Below are 18,171 nucleotides of genomic sequence, written 5' to 3'. Positions count from 1 at the left end.
GATGGGACTCTCAGTCAGTATATGCTGCTGAATGAGAGTTTTGGGGTATACATATCAACTATTTGCATGTGTCGTCTGTGTTAACAGGACTTGATAAGATATTGATGTAGACAGTAGGAGCACACACAACCAATGTGGTCCTGTGGGGCTCAGTAGGTAGAGCATGGCACTTGCAACGTCAAAGGTTGTGGGTTTGATTCCTGCTGGGGCCACCTATATGTATATATCTATGCACGGATGACTAAGTCACTTTGAACAGAGCTCTACGGATCTGCTGAAGTGGCCAACACTGCCAGTGTTGGCAGAGACATTCAACGAATGGCAGAGACATTAAACGATACTCACCAACCCAGGATGGCAGAGACATTAAAATATACTCAATAACAAAATCAAAAACAGCCACCACTCTACAACAGAAAGAGATCACGATGATTTTACTCGAGGCTGTTCAAAGCACCTTTGAAGAAGGTCGACAAACATTCTAGCTCAAGAGGCTCTCCATCTTTAAGACAAGACTCTTGACTGTTGCGTCCCAACAGGAAGCAACTGTGTATTTAGGTTCATCTTCAGACTGCGATGAAAGACATGCCATGGTGGGGTTTTATCCCAACCCAAGCTGTCCTCTCTCTTTCCCTCAGTGTGGGTGAGATAGAGAGCATGGGGGATAGGAGCTTAGAAGCTAGACAATTTTTTTGTCTTACTGTGAGCCTGATGTTGGAAGAGTAGGATCTAGAGTTTTCCACACACACACACACACACACACACACACACACACACACACACACACACACACACACACACACACACACACACACACACACACACACACACACACACACACACACACACACACACACACACACACACACACACACACACACACACACACACTGAGCCATGTGGTCAGAAGGAACCCAGGTTGTACAGTGTGCATGAGGTGTAGGGGAGATGAGTGTGACACCCTTTCACTCTATAGTCAGACTCTGTGCTATAAGAGATGATCAAATGTGGTCTTCACGGTAGGAATGAGTGAGTGAACGAGACAGAAGAGAGGGGGGAAAGAGAGGCTGTGGTGTCGGAAACCTCAGCTGTCCAATGATCGCCGCAGCCCACTAACAGAAAACTCATGACCAGACTGGCATATCTCTCTCTCGTTCTCTCTCTCCCTCTCTTTATCTCTCTCCCTCTTGTCTCTGTTCGTCTTTTGCTTTCTCTATCTTTTCTCTCCCTCTCTCCCTCTCTCTCTCTCTCTCCCTCCCTTTTATTTCCCCTCGCCCACCAACTCTCTCTATCGCTCTCTCTCATCCCTCTCTCTCATCCCTCTCTCTCATCCCTCTCTCTCGTCCCTCTCTCTCGTCCCTCTCTCTCGTCCCTCTCTCTCGTCCCTCTCTCCCATCCATTTGTTTTGTTTTGTGAGGGAACTCAAACAGAGTTGCTGGTCTCCATATGAGTTATCTGCCGACAGACTCTCTGTTCTGTTCTGCTTGAGAGGAAATGATCGTAGTTACTGTCTGTTGGACTCCAAACACAACCTTCTCTGTGGGTTTAAAGAGATGCATTATTATAGAGTGAGTCACACATATATTGGTTTACAAAGAAAGAAAGGGATATATACAGCAAATAGGTACAGACTGGTTCACATATACTTACATATGGATTTCTTGGAGAGTGGATAGACTATAGAAAGGTCCAAGCCCAGACTATACATGATTATTTATAGTTGGTGCTATTTGATGACTATTTAGTGTACTCTACAGCTATGTCTAACTGGGTATGAAGAGATATGAGTACCGGTAGTATACAGATCAATCCTTCTACATTTTAACATTATAGACATCCACGTGGCGAATGGATTGTCACACACCTGCTGAACGTTTACCTTAGCCACATGGTGCTCCACCTTTCCTCCGACAGGTGACTCACCCTCCTCTGTGTTTCTCCCCTCTCCTCCCCCCTCCTCCCCCAGGGCCCTCCTTCCCACAACTCATACGCAGGTCTGCACAGTAATCAGATCCTCACCGTTAAGGTTTGTCCCTCGTGCCCCTCCGTAGCCTTGTTCTCCCAGCAGGCCTCTGCTGACCTGCCTGTCTCTCTCCGCTGGACTACAGTTGCTGGGTCACCTTTGACCTCTCAACTCTGACCTATCAACCCTGACCTCTTATCTCTCACTTCTCAGCACCTCACTCTGTCTCTCCTTGGAGAATGGAGGGAGACTTCAGCCTGAAATCGGTCCCCGACTTATTTAATCACTGATTTCTTGGTATTTCTTTCTTTCTGTTTCCTTTCCCTCTATCTCTCTTTCTCTATCCACCTCTCTGTCACTTTCTCTTTCCATCTTCTGCTCTGCAACCTCTCTGTGCTTCCCTCCATCCCTACTCTTCCTTTTTTCTCTCTCTTCCTCCTCCTCTGTTCTCCTGGTTCAGATGGTCTTTCCCCGCTATGACCACGGCTTTATGTCTGGTGACCAGTCCAACTTTCAGAGACGCTTGATGAAGGTACACCTCCGCTAAGGCATGTGTGCACCTCTAACCACCTTTAACCCGTTCACTGCTGGTTGATATCTCTTATTCACTGCTTGATATCATGTCTCTCACCCTTTTCTTCATTGTATCGCTCTCTCTCTCTGTTGTCATCTCTCTGCTGCTATCTCTCAATTCATTTATCTCCTCATGCACATGTGCTGTGTTCTGTTTAATGTGTGTGTGTGTGTGTGTGTGTGTGTGTGTGTGTGTGTGTGTGTGTGTGTGTGTGTGTGTGTGTGTGTGTGTGTGTGTGTGTGTGTGTGTGTGTGTGTGTGTGTGTGTGTGTGTGTGTGTGTGTGTGTGTGTGTGTGTGTGTGTGTGTGTGTGTGTGTGTGTTGTGGGGTTTCGTAACATGACAAAACCAATAGAAAACATATCAGGAAAACTACAGGGCCACATGTTAGAGAGGGTTTAGGATTGTGTGCTTTTCATTATATTGGGAATAGAACAGCTTTGTTGGTGGAGTCCTCTGCCTTCCAGAACTATGTTAATCATCTACGCAGGGAAACGGGCCTAGAGTCTGGTGGATGAAGACCTTGATAGAATCAGTCTAAATGAAAAGGCCCTTGTCTCACACATCTCACCACAACACACAGGCCCAGACCAGCACATACATTATGTCTGTGATTGAGAATGCTGGGAATATATCCATGTGAATACCATGAGAAGACTCTGGTTTAATGGAATGGATTTAGTTATACAAGAACCGAGCAGGGAAACATTAACATGAAAAGGGTTTACTTTAACCGTTAGATTAGATTACTTCACCACGGTGTGAAAATACTGGTGTGGTCATTTATTTGTATTTTATTTGACCTATATTTAACTAGGCAAGTCACTAAGGAGATGCCTAAGTGGGATGTAGCGCTAAGTGGGTTAAGGGAAATTCTGAACTGGCGAGGAAGGACGTTTTTGCCTTGTAAATTGTAATTCCATTGGTAAAATACCCTTTCATGTGTTGTGGATCATTTTGGCTAGAGCAATTAAATTAAACACTTCATTTCACACTTCAGTTAATGTTGTGTTTAATACTTAGTTAACACATCTCGTGCCTGGGAGAGTTTATATGTGTACGTTTGGGGAGTTTGTGTGTCATGTGGTAATGTGTGTGTGTGTGTGTGTGTGTGTGTGTGTGTGTGTGTGTGTGTGTGTGTGTGTGTGTGTGTGTGTGTGTGTGTGTGTGTGTGTGTGTGTGTGTGTGTGTGTGTGTGTGTGTGTGTGTGTGTGTGTGTGTGTGTGTGTGTGTGTGTGTGTGTGTGTGTCACCATCTTTTCTAATTTCTTCTACCATGATTTCCCTCTCTTATCCCTTTGTTGTCGTCCTGCAGGGTGACCAAGGGTCCCCGGGCCCCAGAGGCCCTCCTGGGAACACAGGCAAGGACGGGCCCCGCGGCCCCGCTGGAGAACAGGTATCAGCATTACCTTACACACACATATAAACACACACGTACAGGTAAAGGTAGAATAGACGATTGTAACCCATATGCACGCACACACACCACGCGCACACACACACACACATAATTTCCCATTGTCTCTGTCACTTTCTCCTCCCTTATTCCCCCTCGCTCTCTTTCTCTCTCTCCCTCCATTTACCAATACTGTGTCCTCTCTTAGTTCCATGCAGCTGATGATGGAGAACTAGGTTACCGCCACTGAGTTTCTGGGTTTCCAACACCTGTCATCAGTAGCTGTTGACCACAATAGTGTTGACCTGGTCGTGTTGACCACATGGGCGTGACAGTGAGAGACAGTGAGAGACAGTGACAGGATGGTGAGGGGAAAGGGTGTAATAAGAGTGCAGTGAACCCACGTCGACAGAGCCTACTGTGGCTGCCAGCGAGCTGCGGCTTACTTAAAACAGCCCAAAATAGACCTCATCTGGTTCCTGTAATAGAAGGCCACAAAGTGATCCAGCTAGCCCTAGTCTCCCACCAGTCGGCCCTACCCCAGCTCTATCACTCTGTGCCCCTGTAACAGATATGGCACTCTCTCTGGGTTCACCCACAGTTTTACTGCCTCACCGAACAATAGATCTTTAGCCTTGGGCCGCCACTTTTTCTCTAGATTAACTTTAAACCCGCCTGGGGATATTTCATCTGGAGCCACTGCCTCAAACTGTGGTTGGAGATCAGTGGGACGAGGAGCCGGGGTAGGGGGTTTTAGGTCATTTGTGTTTATCCAAGATCACAAACGAATGCACTTTTACCCACATTGGCAGTTGGCGTGGTGTCAAAGCTGGACTGTGATGAAAAATGTCGGTTAGACGGCGCACGAGGAGGACTGGCTGCAAAACAAATACGGAGCAAAGTGCAGAGACGGACAAAAGAAAACCGACTTGAGTCATAAACGAGGGTGTAAACAAATTGCTTGTCCTTTTATTTAACATAGTCCCGTTGCAGAGCAGAAAACAACAAAGCAAAGCAACGTGGAGGCTGCTCGCCCCTAGACAGACGTATGAGTGAGAGAAGCAGAGGAAGGAAGAGTGGATCTGCTGTTCTGTCCTTTCTCCCTAGTGAATGACCTCAAACCCTCCTCGTTACTGAGACGGGGAGAGCGAGAGAAGGAGAGAGAGGGAGGGAGAGGGAGAGGGAGAGGGAGAGGGAGAGGGAGAGGGAGAGGGAGAGGGAGAGGGAGAGGGAGAGGGAGAGGGAGAGAGAGAGAGGGAGAGAGAGAGAGAGAGAGAGAGAGAGAGAGAGAGAGGGGGGGGCAGAGAGAGAGAGAGGGGGGGCAGAGAGAGAGAGAGAGGGGGGGCAGAGAGAGAGAGAGAGAGGGGGGGCAGAGAGAGAGAGAGGGGGGGCAGAGAGAGAGAGAGAAAGAGAGGGGGGGCAGAGAGAGAGAGAGAGAGGGGGGGGCAGAGAGAGAGAGAGAGAGAGGGGGGGGCAGAGAGAGAGAGAGAGAGAGGGGGGCAGAGAGAGAGAGAGAGAGAGAGAGAGAGAGAGAGGGGGGGCAGAGAGAGAGAGAGAGAGAGAGGGGGGGCAGAGAGAGAGAGAGAGAGAGAGAGGGGGGGCAGAGAGAGAGAGAGAGAGAGAGAGAGGGGGGCAGAGAGAGAGAGAGGGGGGGCAGAGAGAGAGGGGGGGGCAGAGAGAGAGAGAGAGAGAGAGAGAGAGAGAGAGAGAGAGAGAGAGAGAGAGAGAGAGAGAGAGAGAGAGAGAGAGAGAGAGAGAGAGAGAGAGAGAGGGGGGGGGGGCAGAGAGAGAGAGAGAGGGGGGGAGAGAGAGAGAGAGAGAGAGAGAGAGAGAGAGAGAGAGAGAGAGAGAGAGAGAGAGAGAGAGAGAGAGAGAGAGAGTGGGGGGCAGAGAGAAAGCACATAGGCTGTTCTGTGGCATCGGATAATAAGAGAAGGAGGGCAAAAGGAGAGGGCGTTCAGAGGACTTGAGAAATGATTGCCCAGTGGCATCGGAAGGTAAGAGACAGGAGTGGAAAGAAGAGAGGAGTTATGGGTGAGAGGGGCACAAGAAAACGATACGGTCCAAAGGTGAAGGGTGAGGGGAGAGTGTGTGGGGCGGTGTGCGTACATGCCTGCACCCATACGTTTAGAGTGGATAAGGAAGCCAGATGGAATACACCCCTGTTCTCAAGTAGGCAATGGAGAAAATGGGATATATGAGGAGAGAGTTAGCGTAACTTCACATTCCTAATAATAGTTGTTACTGTAGAGCAGTAGGTGCATGAGTGTGTAGATAAACAGACAACGTGCCTAAGAGACAAAGCTCTGTCTGTCTGTATGAGGGGGTACGTACACGGAACATCTCTCCAGGCCTGGCCTCTCCATGGATTATTTCAACACGCGTGGTTCTACACCAAGCATACAATTCATCCACCTGGGACACACACACAAGCACACACATGTTTGTTTTACTATCCTTGTGGGGACCAAACAATTGATTCCCATTCAAAATCATATTTTCCCTAACCCCTAACCCCTAACCCTAAAGCTAACCCTTAACCTAACGCTAACCTTAACCATAACCATAACCACAAATCCCTAACCCTTAAAACCTACAAAGGGAAGCGCAACCAGTGACACGAGCCTGCCAGACGAGCTAAATCACTTCATGCTCGAGGCAAGCAACTCATGTGAGCATCAGCTCTGTGTGATCACAACCTTAGAGATCACGCTCTCCCTAGCCGATGTGAGTAGGACCTTTAAACAGGTCAACAAGGCCGCAGGGCCAGACGGATTACCAGGATGTGTACTCCGAGCATGCACTGACCAACTGGCAAGTGTCTTCACTGACATTTTCAATCTGTCCCTGACTGAGTCTGTAATACCAACATGTTTCAAGCAGACCACCATAGTCCCTGTACCCAAGAACACGAAGGTAACCTGCTAAATGACTACTGACCCGTAGCACTTTAAGTGCTTTAAAAAGGCTGGTCATGGCTCACATCAACACCACTATCCCAGAAACCCTAGACCCACTCCAATTTGCATACCGCCTCAACAGATCCACCAATGATGCAATTGCTACTGCACTCCACACTGCTATTTCCCACCTACACAAAAGGAACACCTACGTGAGAATGCTATCCATTGACTACAGCTCAGCATTCAACACCATAGTGCCCTCAAAGCTCATCGCTAAGCTAAGGACCCTGGGACTAAACACCTCCCTCTGCAACTGGATCCTGGACTTCTTGACGGGGCGCCCCCAGGTGTTAAGGGTAGGTAACAACAAATCTGCCATGCTGATCCTCAATATGGGGGCCCCTCGTGGGCTCCTAGTTCATTCATGACTGCATGGCAAGGCACGACTTCAACACTATCATTAAGTTTGCCGACAACACGACAGTGGTAGGCCTGATCACCGACAACGATGAGACAGCCTATAGGGAGGAGGTCAGAGACATTGGCCGTGTGGTGCCAGGATAACAACCTCTCCCTCAACGTGATCAAGACAAAGGAGATGATTGGAGATGATTGTGGACTATAGGAAAAGGAGGACCGAGCACGCCCCATTCACATCGATGGGGATTTAGTGGAGCAGGTTGAGAGTTTCAAGTTCCTTGGTGTCCAGATCACCAACAAACTATCATGGTCCAAACACACCACAACAGTAGTGAAGAGGGCACGACAAAGCAGGAGACTGAAAATATTTGGTATGGGTCCTCAGATCCTCAAAAAGTTCTACAGCTGCACCATCGAGAGCATGTTGCATCACTGCCTGGTATGGGAACTGCTCGGCTTCCGACCGCAAGGCACTACAGAGGGTAATGCGTATGGCCCAGTACATCACTGGGGCCAAGCTTCCTGCCATCCAGGACCTCTATACCAGGCGGTGTCAGAGGAAGGCCCCAAAAATTGTCAAAGATTCCAGTCAATCTAGTCATAGACCGTTCTCTCTGCTACCACATGGCAAGCAGTACTGGAGCGCCAAGTCTAGTTCCAGAAGGCTTCTTAACAGCTTCTACCACCAAGCCATAAGACTGAACAGCCAATCAAATAGCTACCCAGACTATTTGCATTGTGCCCCTTCCCCCTCTTTTACACTGGTGCTACTCTCTGTTTATTATCTATGCATAGTCACTTTAACTCTACCTACATGTACATATTACCTCAATTACCTCGACTAACCTGTGTTCCCACACATTGACTCTGTACCGGTACCCCCTGTATATAGCCTCGCTACTGTTATTTTACTGCTGCTCTTTAATTATTTGTTATTTTTATTTTTAACTTATCTATTTTTTCATTTCACACTTATCTTTCTTAAAACTGCATTGTTGCTTAAGGGCTTGTAAGTAAGCATTTCGGTGTAAGGGGTTGTATTCGGCGCATGTTGACAAATAAGATTTGATTTGATTCGATTTGAAACCCGAACACCTGACCCCTTAACCCGTAACCCTAATTCTAACCCTAAACCTGAACCCTAAGCTTAAAATAGCCTTTTGCCTTGTGGGGATGGGCAAAATGTCCTTGTTCTATTATCCCTGTAAGGACTTCTGGTCCACACAAGGATAGTAAAACCAAAAACACACACACACACACAGTCAAAAGTTGCATTTGGTGGATTCATTCTGATCACCATTGGATTCCAGCCAAGACGTTTGAAAGGGAAGATGCTCTGTGTTTGTTTGTGTATGGTTCCTGATTGTGTAGATGAGGTCATAGAATGTCTTCTTATAGAAAAAGGAACGAGGGGTTATGTATGCCCAAAGCCATATACATGTCTTTATACACGCGTGGTTCATTGTGAGCAGAGGTACATGTCCTCCAGCATAGGAAGATTGAGCCAAAAACTGCTGGACATACAAAACATGTTTCACACATGTGGTTCATTGTGAGCAGAGGTACATGTCCTCCAGCACTGGAGGATTGAGCCAAAAACAGCTGGACATACAAAACATGTCTCACTCACGTGGTTCATTGTGAGCAGAGGTACATGTCCTCCGGCATTGGAGGATTGAGCCAAAAACAGCTGGAAATGCTTGACATGATAGCAGGCACATAACCAAGACTTTATATGGGATGATAAAACACTGACCTCCTGTGGCTACTCCTCAGAATGCACAATGTCTAATTGGAGACCTGGATGTGTGACTTTCTGCTTGGTTCTCCACAGGGTTTCCCTGGTCTCGATGGTGTGGAGGTGAGTCTGTTATCCAAATGTTTGTGTTTCTTTGTGTTCTGACAGTTTTACTAGCACAAGAGCACATGACATGGTACCGCAGCTAGAGACGTGCTATTTCGTTTTGGGCACTAGTACGTGCAGGCGAGTAGAGAGATTATGCGCCAACTACATCTCTTTGTCATTCACAGGGACAAGCAGGTGTACCTGGAAAGCCGGTAAGTCATGCCTCTATGTCCGTACACATACCACAAAATACACTATAAATGTACACTCGATATGCATGGAGTTCACAGTATATCTGGCCGGATGCATACAATAGGGTACAAGTTTGTGTTGTGTGGTTACCTTTGTTGACCCCTTGTGCACTCTCAGGGTGAAGATGGCGAGCCAGGATACCCAGGGCCACAGGGACCCCCAGGGTCAAAGGTGAAGATGATGCTAACGCTAATTTAGGAGTTAGCCATTGCTAACACTATTAGCTGCTTATTACATGACCACGCTCAGAGTTTCTCCTACGCCTAAACCTCCTTCTCTTCTTTTTTTCATCTCTAAGTCAGACTGTGTTTTATTCCCTCTCTCTCTCTCTCTCTCTCTCTCTCTCTCTCTTTCTCTCTCTCTCTCTGGCCATCCCTGCCTCTCATATCTATCCCTTTCATTCCTCTTTCTTCACTTGTTTCTGTCTGGAGTTTATCACTCTAAACAGGTCTTGGGTGGCATGGATCAAGACATCAAACACATTGCTTTCGCTTTCATTTGTACCCTCATTGCGCTCTCTCTTTCTCTCCCCATCTCTCCCTCTCCACCGAGTTAGGCCTCTAGCCAGTGCTAAACACTCTCCTCTGTTGCAGTGATGTCATGGGCTTTTTAAAAGACTCCAGAGACTACAGATGCCAGGCACTCGGCACTGACTGCCTCTCTATCAGCTTCGGTCTGTGTGTGTATGCGTGCGTGTGTGTTGTCTGTGTGTGTATGCGTGCGTGCGTGTGTCTGTGTGCGTATGCGTGTCTGTGTGTGTATGCGTGCGTGTGTGTTGTCTGTGTGTGTATGCGTGCGTGTGTGTTGTCTGTGTGTGTATGCGTGCGTGCGTGTGTCTGTGTGCGTATGCGTGTCTGTGTGTGTATGCGTGCGTGTGTGTGTCTGTGTGTGTATGCGTGCGTGCGTGGTGTGTGCGTGCGTGTGTGTGTGTCTGTGTGTGTATGCGTGCGTGCGTGCGTGGTGTGTGTATGCGCTGTCTGGGAGTGAGTTGAAGTGAGCTGCTGTTTGTGGTTACTGAAGTTTTTATTCTGGAAGAACTGCTCAGCTCCAGCTCAAACTGCTATGGCCAGGAATAGAAGAAGGCCTGCTGGCCTTTCTACAGTCTGTAACACAGGCCTGTTTTATGGTGTTAATCCCTCTCTGTTCCTCTGTTGTTGTTTTTCACCACTTCCTCCTTCCAGCTATACCACCATAGATGGAACTGACCGACTATAGCAGGCCTACAGTTCTTTTTAATGATATTGTACTGAACACATTATTGTAAAGTGACTTACCTACGCCTAAGCTATGTGTTTTCTTTCTGTGTGTAACAGGGGGAGGCTGGTTTGCTGGGAGAGAAGGGGGAGAGGGGCATGGACGGACTCCCAGGGTTTAAGGTGAGACATATCCTGTCGCCTCCACACTAATACATGAGAGGTTGTTTCTCCTATATGGACACAGCCAATTCAAAGGCTTTTGTTCAACTGTTTGTATTTCGTAGGGAGACAAAGGAGATATCGGAGAGCAAGGCACCCAGGGAGACTTGGTATGTGTACACAGCCTAATCACCACCAAAGATCATGTTCACAGTTGTCTGAGGCTACCTTTTTATGTACTTTTTTGTGTGATTATTTGATGCTCATGAGCATCTCAATCTCTCACTCTCTCTCTCTCTCTATATATATATATATATATCTTTCTCAATATCTCTCTTTCTCGCTATCTCTTTCTCAATATCTATCTCTTTATCTCTTTATCAATATCTGTCTTTCTCAATATCTCTATCTTTTTCTCAATATATTTACCTCTTTCTCAATATCTCTATCTCTCTCTTTCTAATATATCTCTCTCCATCTCTTCTTTATACTTTCCATCCCTCGACTTTCCCTCTCTCTCTCTCTCATTCTCTCTCTCTTTTCTTCTCCACTTCTCTTAGGGTTATCCTGGTGAAAAGGGGGTTCCTGGCTCTACTGAGGTCATTGACTTCAATGGGAAGCTACTAGAAGCCTTCCAGGTGAGACCACCCAGTCAGAGACGTAGACAATGTGTTTGAAGGCCCATAGAGTATCATAGAGTTATCCCGACAGACTTAACACGCTGCTCTTCCTTCCTGACAGGCCATCCAGACCATCAGTGTCGGGGTAAACCACTGTCACACATCACGGCTTTGTAGATGTGGTCTGTGTAGTCAGTGTGTTCTCACACACACACTAATGCATAGACATAGGCGCATGCACTCATACACAGGTGCCTGTGTACACATGTAGCAGAACAACCCCTGAGTGTTTGTGTAAGGAGGACACTCTGTCCCACAGCCCTGACATCAGACACATTAGATATCACTACTCCATCACCACAACCACCGACTAACCAGAGACATAAAACCAAAGTTTCCTGCAACCAGCCACTGTCCTCTCATACATATATATATATACAGGATGCAACACCAAGCTACCATAAATACCTAACAGCTGGAACACAGCCTCTGTGTTCCAGCTGTTAGGTATTTATGGTAGTGATATCTAACATAGCCTGGGGTGACATTCTCAATCATGCAGAATCAAAACATCATTCATTTCACTTTTCAAATGTCTTTTTTCCATACTGTGTTATTGTTGCCTCACATGATATGCGGCTTGAAGTTAACCCTGCTGTGTGGCGGTGTGATCTGTGATGTTGCTTGGCTTGAAAGAACTAGAATGGTATAATATCCTATTTGCGATTTTTGTTTTCTTGCTCAATCCAGTCGGGACACATAGTAAAGAGAGAGGGAGATGTCTTTTAACTCATTTCACAGTCTAGGCACAAACATCTTCTCTTCATGCTGGGCCCCATGCTACACGCTAATAAGAGATCGCTATCTCTTCACTGGCGTGTGCTTTCGGATTCAAAAACACAATCTACATGGGGTCCCCAGGTTTAGAGTAGGCCCGTGCATGCTATGCTTGAGACATGACTGAGTTACACATGAGCTGGTCACAACATAGACTTGAGATCTCATCAGTGTTCTGAAGCATATCTATATTAGTTTACATACTGGTGAACTCTTACCCAACCCAAATCCGTTTTGAATCATTTCACTCGCTTCGTGATGGGCCATATTGATTCCATCCACATTTGGGTGATGCAATTGGTGCTTCAGAATTCATTCATTTGTTTTTACAGCTTTCAAAGTATCCGTGTGGGTGGCCATCGTTTCAGAAGATGGAGTAACTTGGAACAATAGTTGTTTGTAAACCCTTTCCGTTGCCATAGTTTTGCCAGAGCACAAAACAAAAACCTGGAAGAGAGGGGATGGAGAAATCAACATGTATTATACACCTCTGGGAATTAATCGGATTTCCATCTTTTATTGCTTCAGGAGGTCACACACACTGCCTCTGCTTTGTGGCGAAGCACCACCACCGGAGGCACAATGGCTCCATGTCCCTCACATACAGCATGCAGAAATAGAACCATGCATTAGCAACTAAGGCCTAGGGTCAGCCTTCTCAGCCCTAACCCAGGAACCGTCCATGCTGCACTGAGAAAATGTCTGTCTGAGTCCAGGCTTCCATTCTTCTGCCCTGAGAGGTCGACTCCATCCTGCCCCATTAACTGTGTGGTTAGAAGAGGTTAGGATGCTATGGATGCTATGGTAATAGCTCTGGCTAGGTCAATAGGGCTGTATGCTCTTTTAGGTTTACTGCTGGTGGGTGCTGGAGGTCTTTGTGTGTGTGTGTGTGTGTGTGTGTGTGTGTGTGTGTGTGTGTGTGTGTGTGTGTGTGTGTGTGTGTGTGTGTGTGTGTGTGTGTGTGTGTGTGTGTGTGTGTGTGTGTGTGTGTGTGTGTGTGTGTGTGTGTGTGTATCTGGGTTAAGTGTTCTGGACCCTCTGGTTTACTGCTGGTGGGTGCTGGAGGTGTGTGTGTGTGTGTTCAGCCAACCGTGTGTGTGTGTGTGTGTGTGTGTGTGTGTGTGTGTGTGTGTGTGTGTGTGTGTGTGTGTGTGTGTGTGTGTGTGTGTGTGTGTGTGTGTGTGTGTGTGTGTGTGTGTGTGTGTGTGTGTGTGTGTGTGTGTGCGTGTGTGCGCCATCCCCAGCTCCTTGCTGGACTTGATCCACTTTCCTATTGTTTGCTCAAGACTCCAGAGTCCTTCTCTGAGAGTTCAACCCCGGGTTAATAATGAACCAGCCATGTCGTGTGACATGATGCCAAGGCATTGTGTTCAGCCAACCGCATAACCTGACCCAATAGATCAATTTTATTGCCGATTTGCACCAAAGCATCCATAGCAAAGCTGGTCCTCATCAGAGAAAGGAGAATAATGATCCGTTAGTTTACTGAGAGTGTTGTATTGTGAAATCCACCATCCATCCACAATGTTTTTCTGTTTTTGCCCTACACTGTCGTCTTGAATCCCACAATTGCTCTCAGGATAATACACACATAATCTACTGACTCTGAGTTAGTATGCTTGTCTGAGCAGACCTACTCAACAAACAATCACTGCCTGATGAAGAGTGATGGAATTGGATATACGTAGATTTATCCATGGATTTGATTGTAATTCCACTAACAGACTACGGAGACAGATCGACTTGCCTGGCTGATGTTTTGTATTTTGTGTAACCTCTCTGTCTGTCTGTCCCTTCCTAGGGCCCACCAGGGTTACCGGGGCCCCCAGGACCCCCAGGAGGAAAGGTAATATAATAATATAATAATAATATATGCCATTTAGCAGACGCTTTTATCCAAAGCGACTTACAGTCATGTGTGCATACATTCTACGTATGGGTGGTCCCGGGGATTGAACCCACTACCCTGGCGTTACAAGCGCCATGCTCTACCAACTGAGCTACACAGGACCACTATTTATATACACATGCCATCTCTTCTATCCATTGTGTCTGAATCAATGGAAGTCAATACTCTTTGAAGGTAAATTGTCAGTTGGAACTTGTGTCTTTTCCTCACTACTCCAGGGAGAGCTAGGCTTGCCTGGGACATCTGGACTAGATGGGGAGAAGGTACAGACACTCTAATGTCCCTTTGACTGTTTTTTTAAATAACCCACGTTGAATCACTGTGTCACTCCAATGTTTAGAAATGTTGCACATTTATATATTGAATTCACTTATTACCTGGAATGATAATGCACATGATTAATCAGAGTTGTCCTGAATCTCTCACCTCTCACCTCTCACCCTTTGACCGCTAACCTTCTCTCCTCTTTACGGTCCGAAGGGAGATATGGGGGAGACGGGGTCGATCGGAGAGAAAGGAGAGAAAGGAGAGATGGGTCTCTCTGGGCCAGGGGTAAGTAGACAGACGGGAATCCAAAGTAATAACCCCTTTCATCAGAGGTGTAATACATATTGTCGAGTAGCCTACTGCAAAGAGATTTAAATCCCCCCCCCTCTCTGTCTGTCTCAGGGGAGGGATGGACAGAAGGGGGACAAGGGAGACTCCAGGCTGGAAGATAACCTGGTAAGTAAATCACACGGGTGTATACGGTATTCACACACTCAATAGTTGTTGTTGAATCTGTATCATATTGGCATTGAACACTGCTTCATGTGGAGCATAGCTTGGCAAACAGTTGAATTACATATGGTCTGTATCTCAAAGGACACCATTGGAGATACAACCATTGATATGTTCATCATCTTTAATGTGTTTGTTGTTCTGTTATTCAGGTTCAGATGATTTCTCAGCCAGGCCCTCCCGGCCCCCCGGGACCCCCCTGGACCTACAGGGTACATGGTGAGTGTCACTATACGAGAGTGTCTGTGTGTCACCTGAAGAGTTTCACCCCTCTGTTCCCCAATATGATGTGGCTGAATCATTTCAGATACTTAAGACTGACATGAAATGATATCCTTGTGTGTTCCAGGGCCATCATGGAACGCCTGGCCCTAAGGTAAGACTAGAAGGCCATAGAGGTACAGTAATGTCTGTCTTCACATTGTATTTGTCACGTGCTTCGTAAACAACAGGTGTAGACTAACAGTGGAATGCTTACAGTGCATTGCAAAAGTATTCATCCCCCTTGGCATTTTTCCTATTTTGTTGCATTACAACCTGTAATTTAAATGGATGCAGGTGAAAGAGGACCCAAAAGCGACTTGGCGAAAACAGAGTCTTTAATCCAGTAAAGTAAATTTATTTGGATTTCATGTAATGGACATACAAAAAAAAATCTAAATTGGTGAAGTGAAATTTAAAAAATAACTTGTTTCAAAAAATTCTAAAAAATAAAAAACAGAAAAGTGGTGTGTGCATATATATTCAGCCCCTTTGGTATGAAGCCTCTAAATAAGATCTGGTGCAACCAATTACCTTCAAAAGTTAAATAAAGTCCACCTGTGTGTAATCTAAGTGTCACATGATCTGTCACATGATCTCAGTATACCTGTTCTGAAAGGCCCCAGAGTCTGCAACACCACTAAGTGAGGGACACCATCATGCAAGCGGCACCATGAAGACCAAGGAGATCTCCAAACAGGTCAGGGACAAAGTTGTGGAGAAGTACAAATCAGGTTTGGGTTATAAAAAAAGATCCGAAACTTTGAACATCCCCCGGAGCACCATTAAATCCCTTGTTAAAAAAATGGAAAGAATATGGCACCACAACTAACCTGCCAAGAGAGGGCTGCCCACCAAAACTCACAGATGAGGCAAGGAGGGCATTAATCAGAGAGGCAACAAAGAGGCCAAAGATAACCCTGAGGGAGCTGCAAAGGTTGGAGTATCTGTTCATAGGACCACTTTAAGCCGTACACTCCACAGAGTTGAGCTTTATGGAAGAGTGGCCAGAGAAAAGTCATTGCTTAAAGAAAAAAATAAGCAAACACGTTTGGTGTTCGCCAAAAGGAATATGGGAGACACCCAAACACATGGATGAATGTACTCTGGTCAGATGAGACTAAAATTAACTTTTTGGCCATCAAGGAAAATGTTATGTCTGGTGCAAACCCAACACCTCTCATCACCCAGAGAACACCATCCCCACAGTGAATCATGGTGGTGGCAGCATCATGCTATGGGGATGTCTTTCATCAGTAGGGACTGGGAAACTGTTGAGAATTGAAGAATTTATGGATGGCGCTAAATACAGGGAAATTCTGGAGAGAAACCTGTTTCAGTCTTCCAGAGATTTGAGACTGGGACAGAGGTTCACCTTCCAGCAGGACAATGACCCTAAGCATACTGCTAAAGCAACACTCGAATGGTTTAAGAGGAAACATTTAAATTTCTTGGAATGGCCTAGTCCAAGCCCAGACCTCAATCCAATTGAGAATCTGTGGTATGATTTAAAGATTACTGTACACCAGCGAAACCCATCCAACTTGAAGGAGCTGGGCAGTTTTGCCTTGAAGAATGGGGAAAAATCCCATTGGCTAGATGTGCCAAGCTTATAGAGACATACCCCAAGAGACATGCAGCTGTAATTGCTGTAAAAGGTCCCCCGACAAAGTATTGACTTTGGGGGGGTGAATAGTTATGCAGGCATAAGTTTTCTATTTTTTGTCTTATTTCTTGTTTGTTTCACAATAAATAAATCAAATGCATCTTCAAAGTGGTATGCATGTTGTGTAAATCAAATTATACAAATCCCCCAAAAATCCATTTTAATTTCAGGTTGTAAGGACAAAAATTGGAAAAATGAAAGGGGGATGAATACTTTCACAAGCCACTGTACTTACAGACCTTTCCCAACAATGCAGAGAGAAAAAAAGTGAAATAAACACACAATGAGTAATGATAACTTGGCTACACCGAGTCTATGTGCAGGGGTACAAGGTAATTGAGGCAGATATGGACATATAGGTAGAGATAAAATGACTAGGAAACAAGATAGATAATCTGTACGTGCTCTTGAGTGTTGTAGAGTGTACTGAGTATAATGTGTTCCCATGCAGGGAGAGCCTGGAGACAAAGCTAAAGGGGAGAAGGGAGATATTGGACCTGCTGGACTGAGGGTGAGTGATACTGTAGAATGATAGATTATGAGCTGCAGCTACTGATGATGGTGATGATGACAGTGATGATATCTAACGTGTCTGTCCTCCCCAGGGTGTTGATGGCCCTCAGGGTCCCCCCGGCTCCACAGGATTGGTGGGTCTCCCAGGGACCAAAGGAGAGAAGGTGGGTGACGCCCTCATTATCAAATTACCTTAGCATATTAGGCTTACGATCATTGCATGTCATGGTTTTCCATGGTCTTGGTCGTGGTGGTACTGATGCATTCAATAATGTGTGTGTTGACAGGGCAAGTCTGGGGAGCCTGGAATGGATGTAAGTATGAAATAGTGTTTTTGAACTTTGACCTACCAGACTATACAACACTGGGGATTTCACTGCAGCCCACACTAACCTGTTCTTCCCTCTACAGGGTTTCCCAGGCCTGATTGGAGAGAAGGGAGACCGGGGAGACAGAGGAGACAAGGTGGGAGGAGCATGTTCTTCCCTTCTCTAGCCCACAGTTCTGCTATTATGCATACACATCACAATCAGTGTTGCTGTACCTGTATGCTTACCTGCCACCATTGAAGCAGGTCTCGCCAATTTAAAGTTGGTGGGTTAGCCAAGACATGTTCATTCCATTAAACATTGGTTAAAGATCTGAGATGGTTGTAATGGTTATTGTACGGTCACTGTTACTACAGTGACTACTTGGGGATGAACCATAAGTACACAGGCGTGCTGTAGGGAGCTGTAGTTGTAAATACACTGGGGTGAGTTGTAGTTCTAAATATGACCACCAAAATGCACAACGTGAAACCTGCATGATGAGCGTTCGAAATCCCGTTTTCCCTCATCAGTATTTGAAGTCTCTGTGATGTGACAACCACTATGCTAG

General features: G+C 46.2%; 1 protein-coding gene across 9 annotated transcripts in view; it reads left to right on the top strand.

Moving 5' to 3' along the window:
* The window catches only part of LOC123993242 (collagen alpha-1(XXIII) chain-like), a 208,331-nt gene extending 190,874 nt beyond the window's left edge, over positions 1-17,457 (top strand). For 5 of the 9 annotated variants that reach the window (XM_046295161.1, XM_046295165.1, XM_046295168.1 and 2 more), the window contains 17 exons: positions 2,424-2,495; positions 3,850-3,930; positions 9,088-9,114; positions 9,285-9,311; positions 9,469-9,522; positions 10,665-10,727; positions 10,832-10,876; positions 11,267-11,344; positions 11,448-11,471; positions 13,965-14,009; positions 14,291-14,335; positions 14,553-14,624; positions 14,742-14,795; positions 15,005-15,071; positions 15,202-15,228; positions 17,231-17,290; positions 17,385-17,457. In XM_046295161.1, the coding sequence (XP_046151117.1) occupies positions 2,424-2,495; positions 3,850-3,930; positions 9,088-9,114; positions 9,285-9,311; positions 9,469-9,522; positions 10,665-10,727; positions 10,832-10,876; positions 11,267-11,344; positions 11,448-11,471; positions 13,965-14,009; positions 14,291-14,335; positions 14,553-14,624; positions 14,742-14,795; positions 15,005-15,071; positions 15,202-15,227 (780 nt within the window). In that variant the 3' untranslated portion in view covers position 15,228; positions 17,231-17,290; positions 17,385-17,457. Of the gene's footprint in view, positions 1-1,966; positions 2,027-2,423; positions 2,496-3,849; positions 3,931-9,087; positions 9,115-9,284; positions 9,312-9,468; positions 9,523-10,664; positions 10,728-10,831; positions 10,877-11,266; positions 11,345-11,447; positions 11,472-13,964; positions 14,010-14,290; positions 14,336-14,552; positions 14,625-14,741; positions 14,796-15,004; positions 15,072-15,201; positions 15,229-17,230; positions 17,291-17,384 lie in introns of all 9 variants that reach the window. The other 4 variants (XM_046295167.1, XM_046295166.1, XM_046295162.1 and 1 more) reach the window with 2 other exon arrangements.
* The last annotated feature ends 714 nt before the right edge of the window (positions 17,458-18,171 follow it).

The sequence above is a fragment of the Oncorhynchus gorbuscha genome, linkage group LG13, assembly GCF_021184085.1.
Source record: "Oncorhynchus gorbuscha isolate QuinsamMale2020 ecotype Even-year linkage group LG13, OgorEven_v1.0, whole genome shotgun sequence".
NCBI classification, from domain to species: domain Eukaryota; kingdom Metazoa; phylum Chordata; class Actinopteri; order Salmoniformes; family Salmonidae; genus Oncorhynchus; species Oncorhynchus gorbuscha.
The sequence above is the reverse complement of the archived record's forward strand: the minus strand, read 5'-3'. Positions and strand labels throughout refer to the sequence as shown.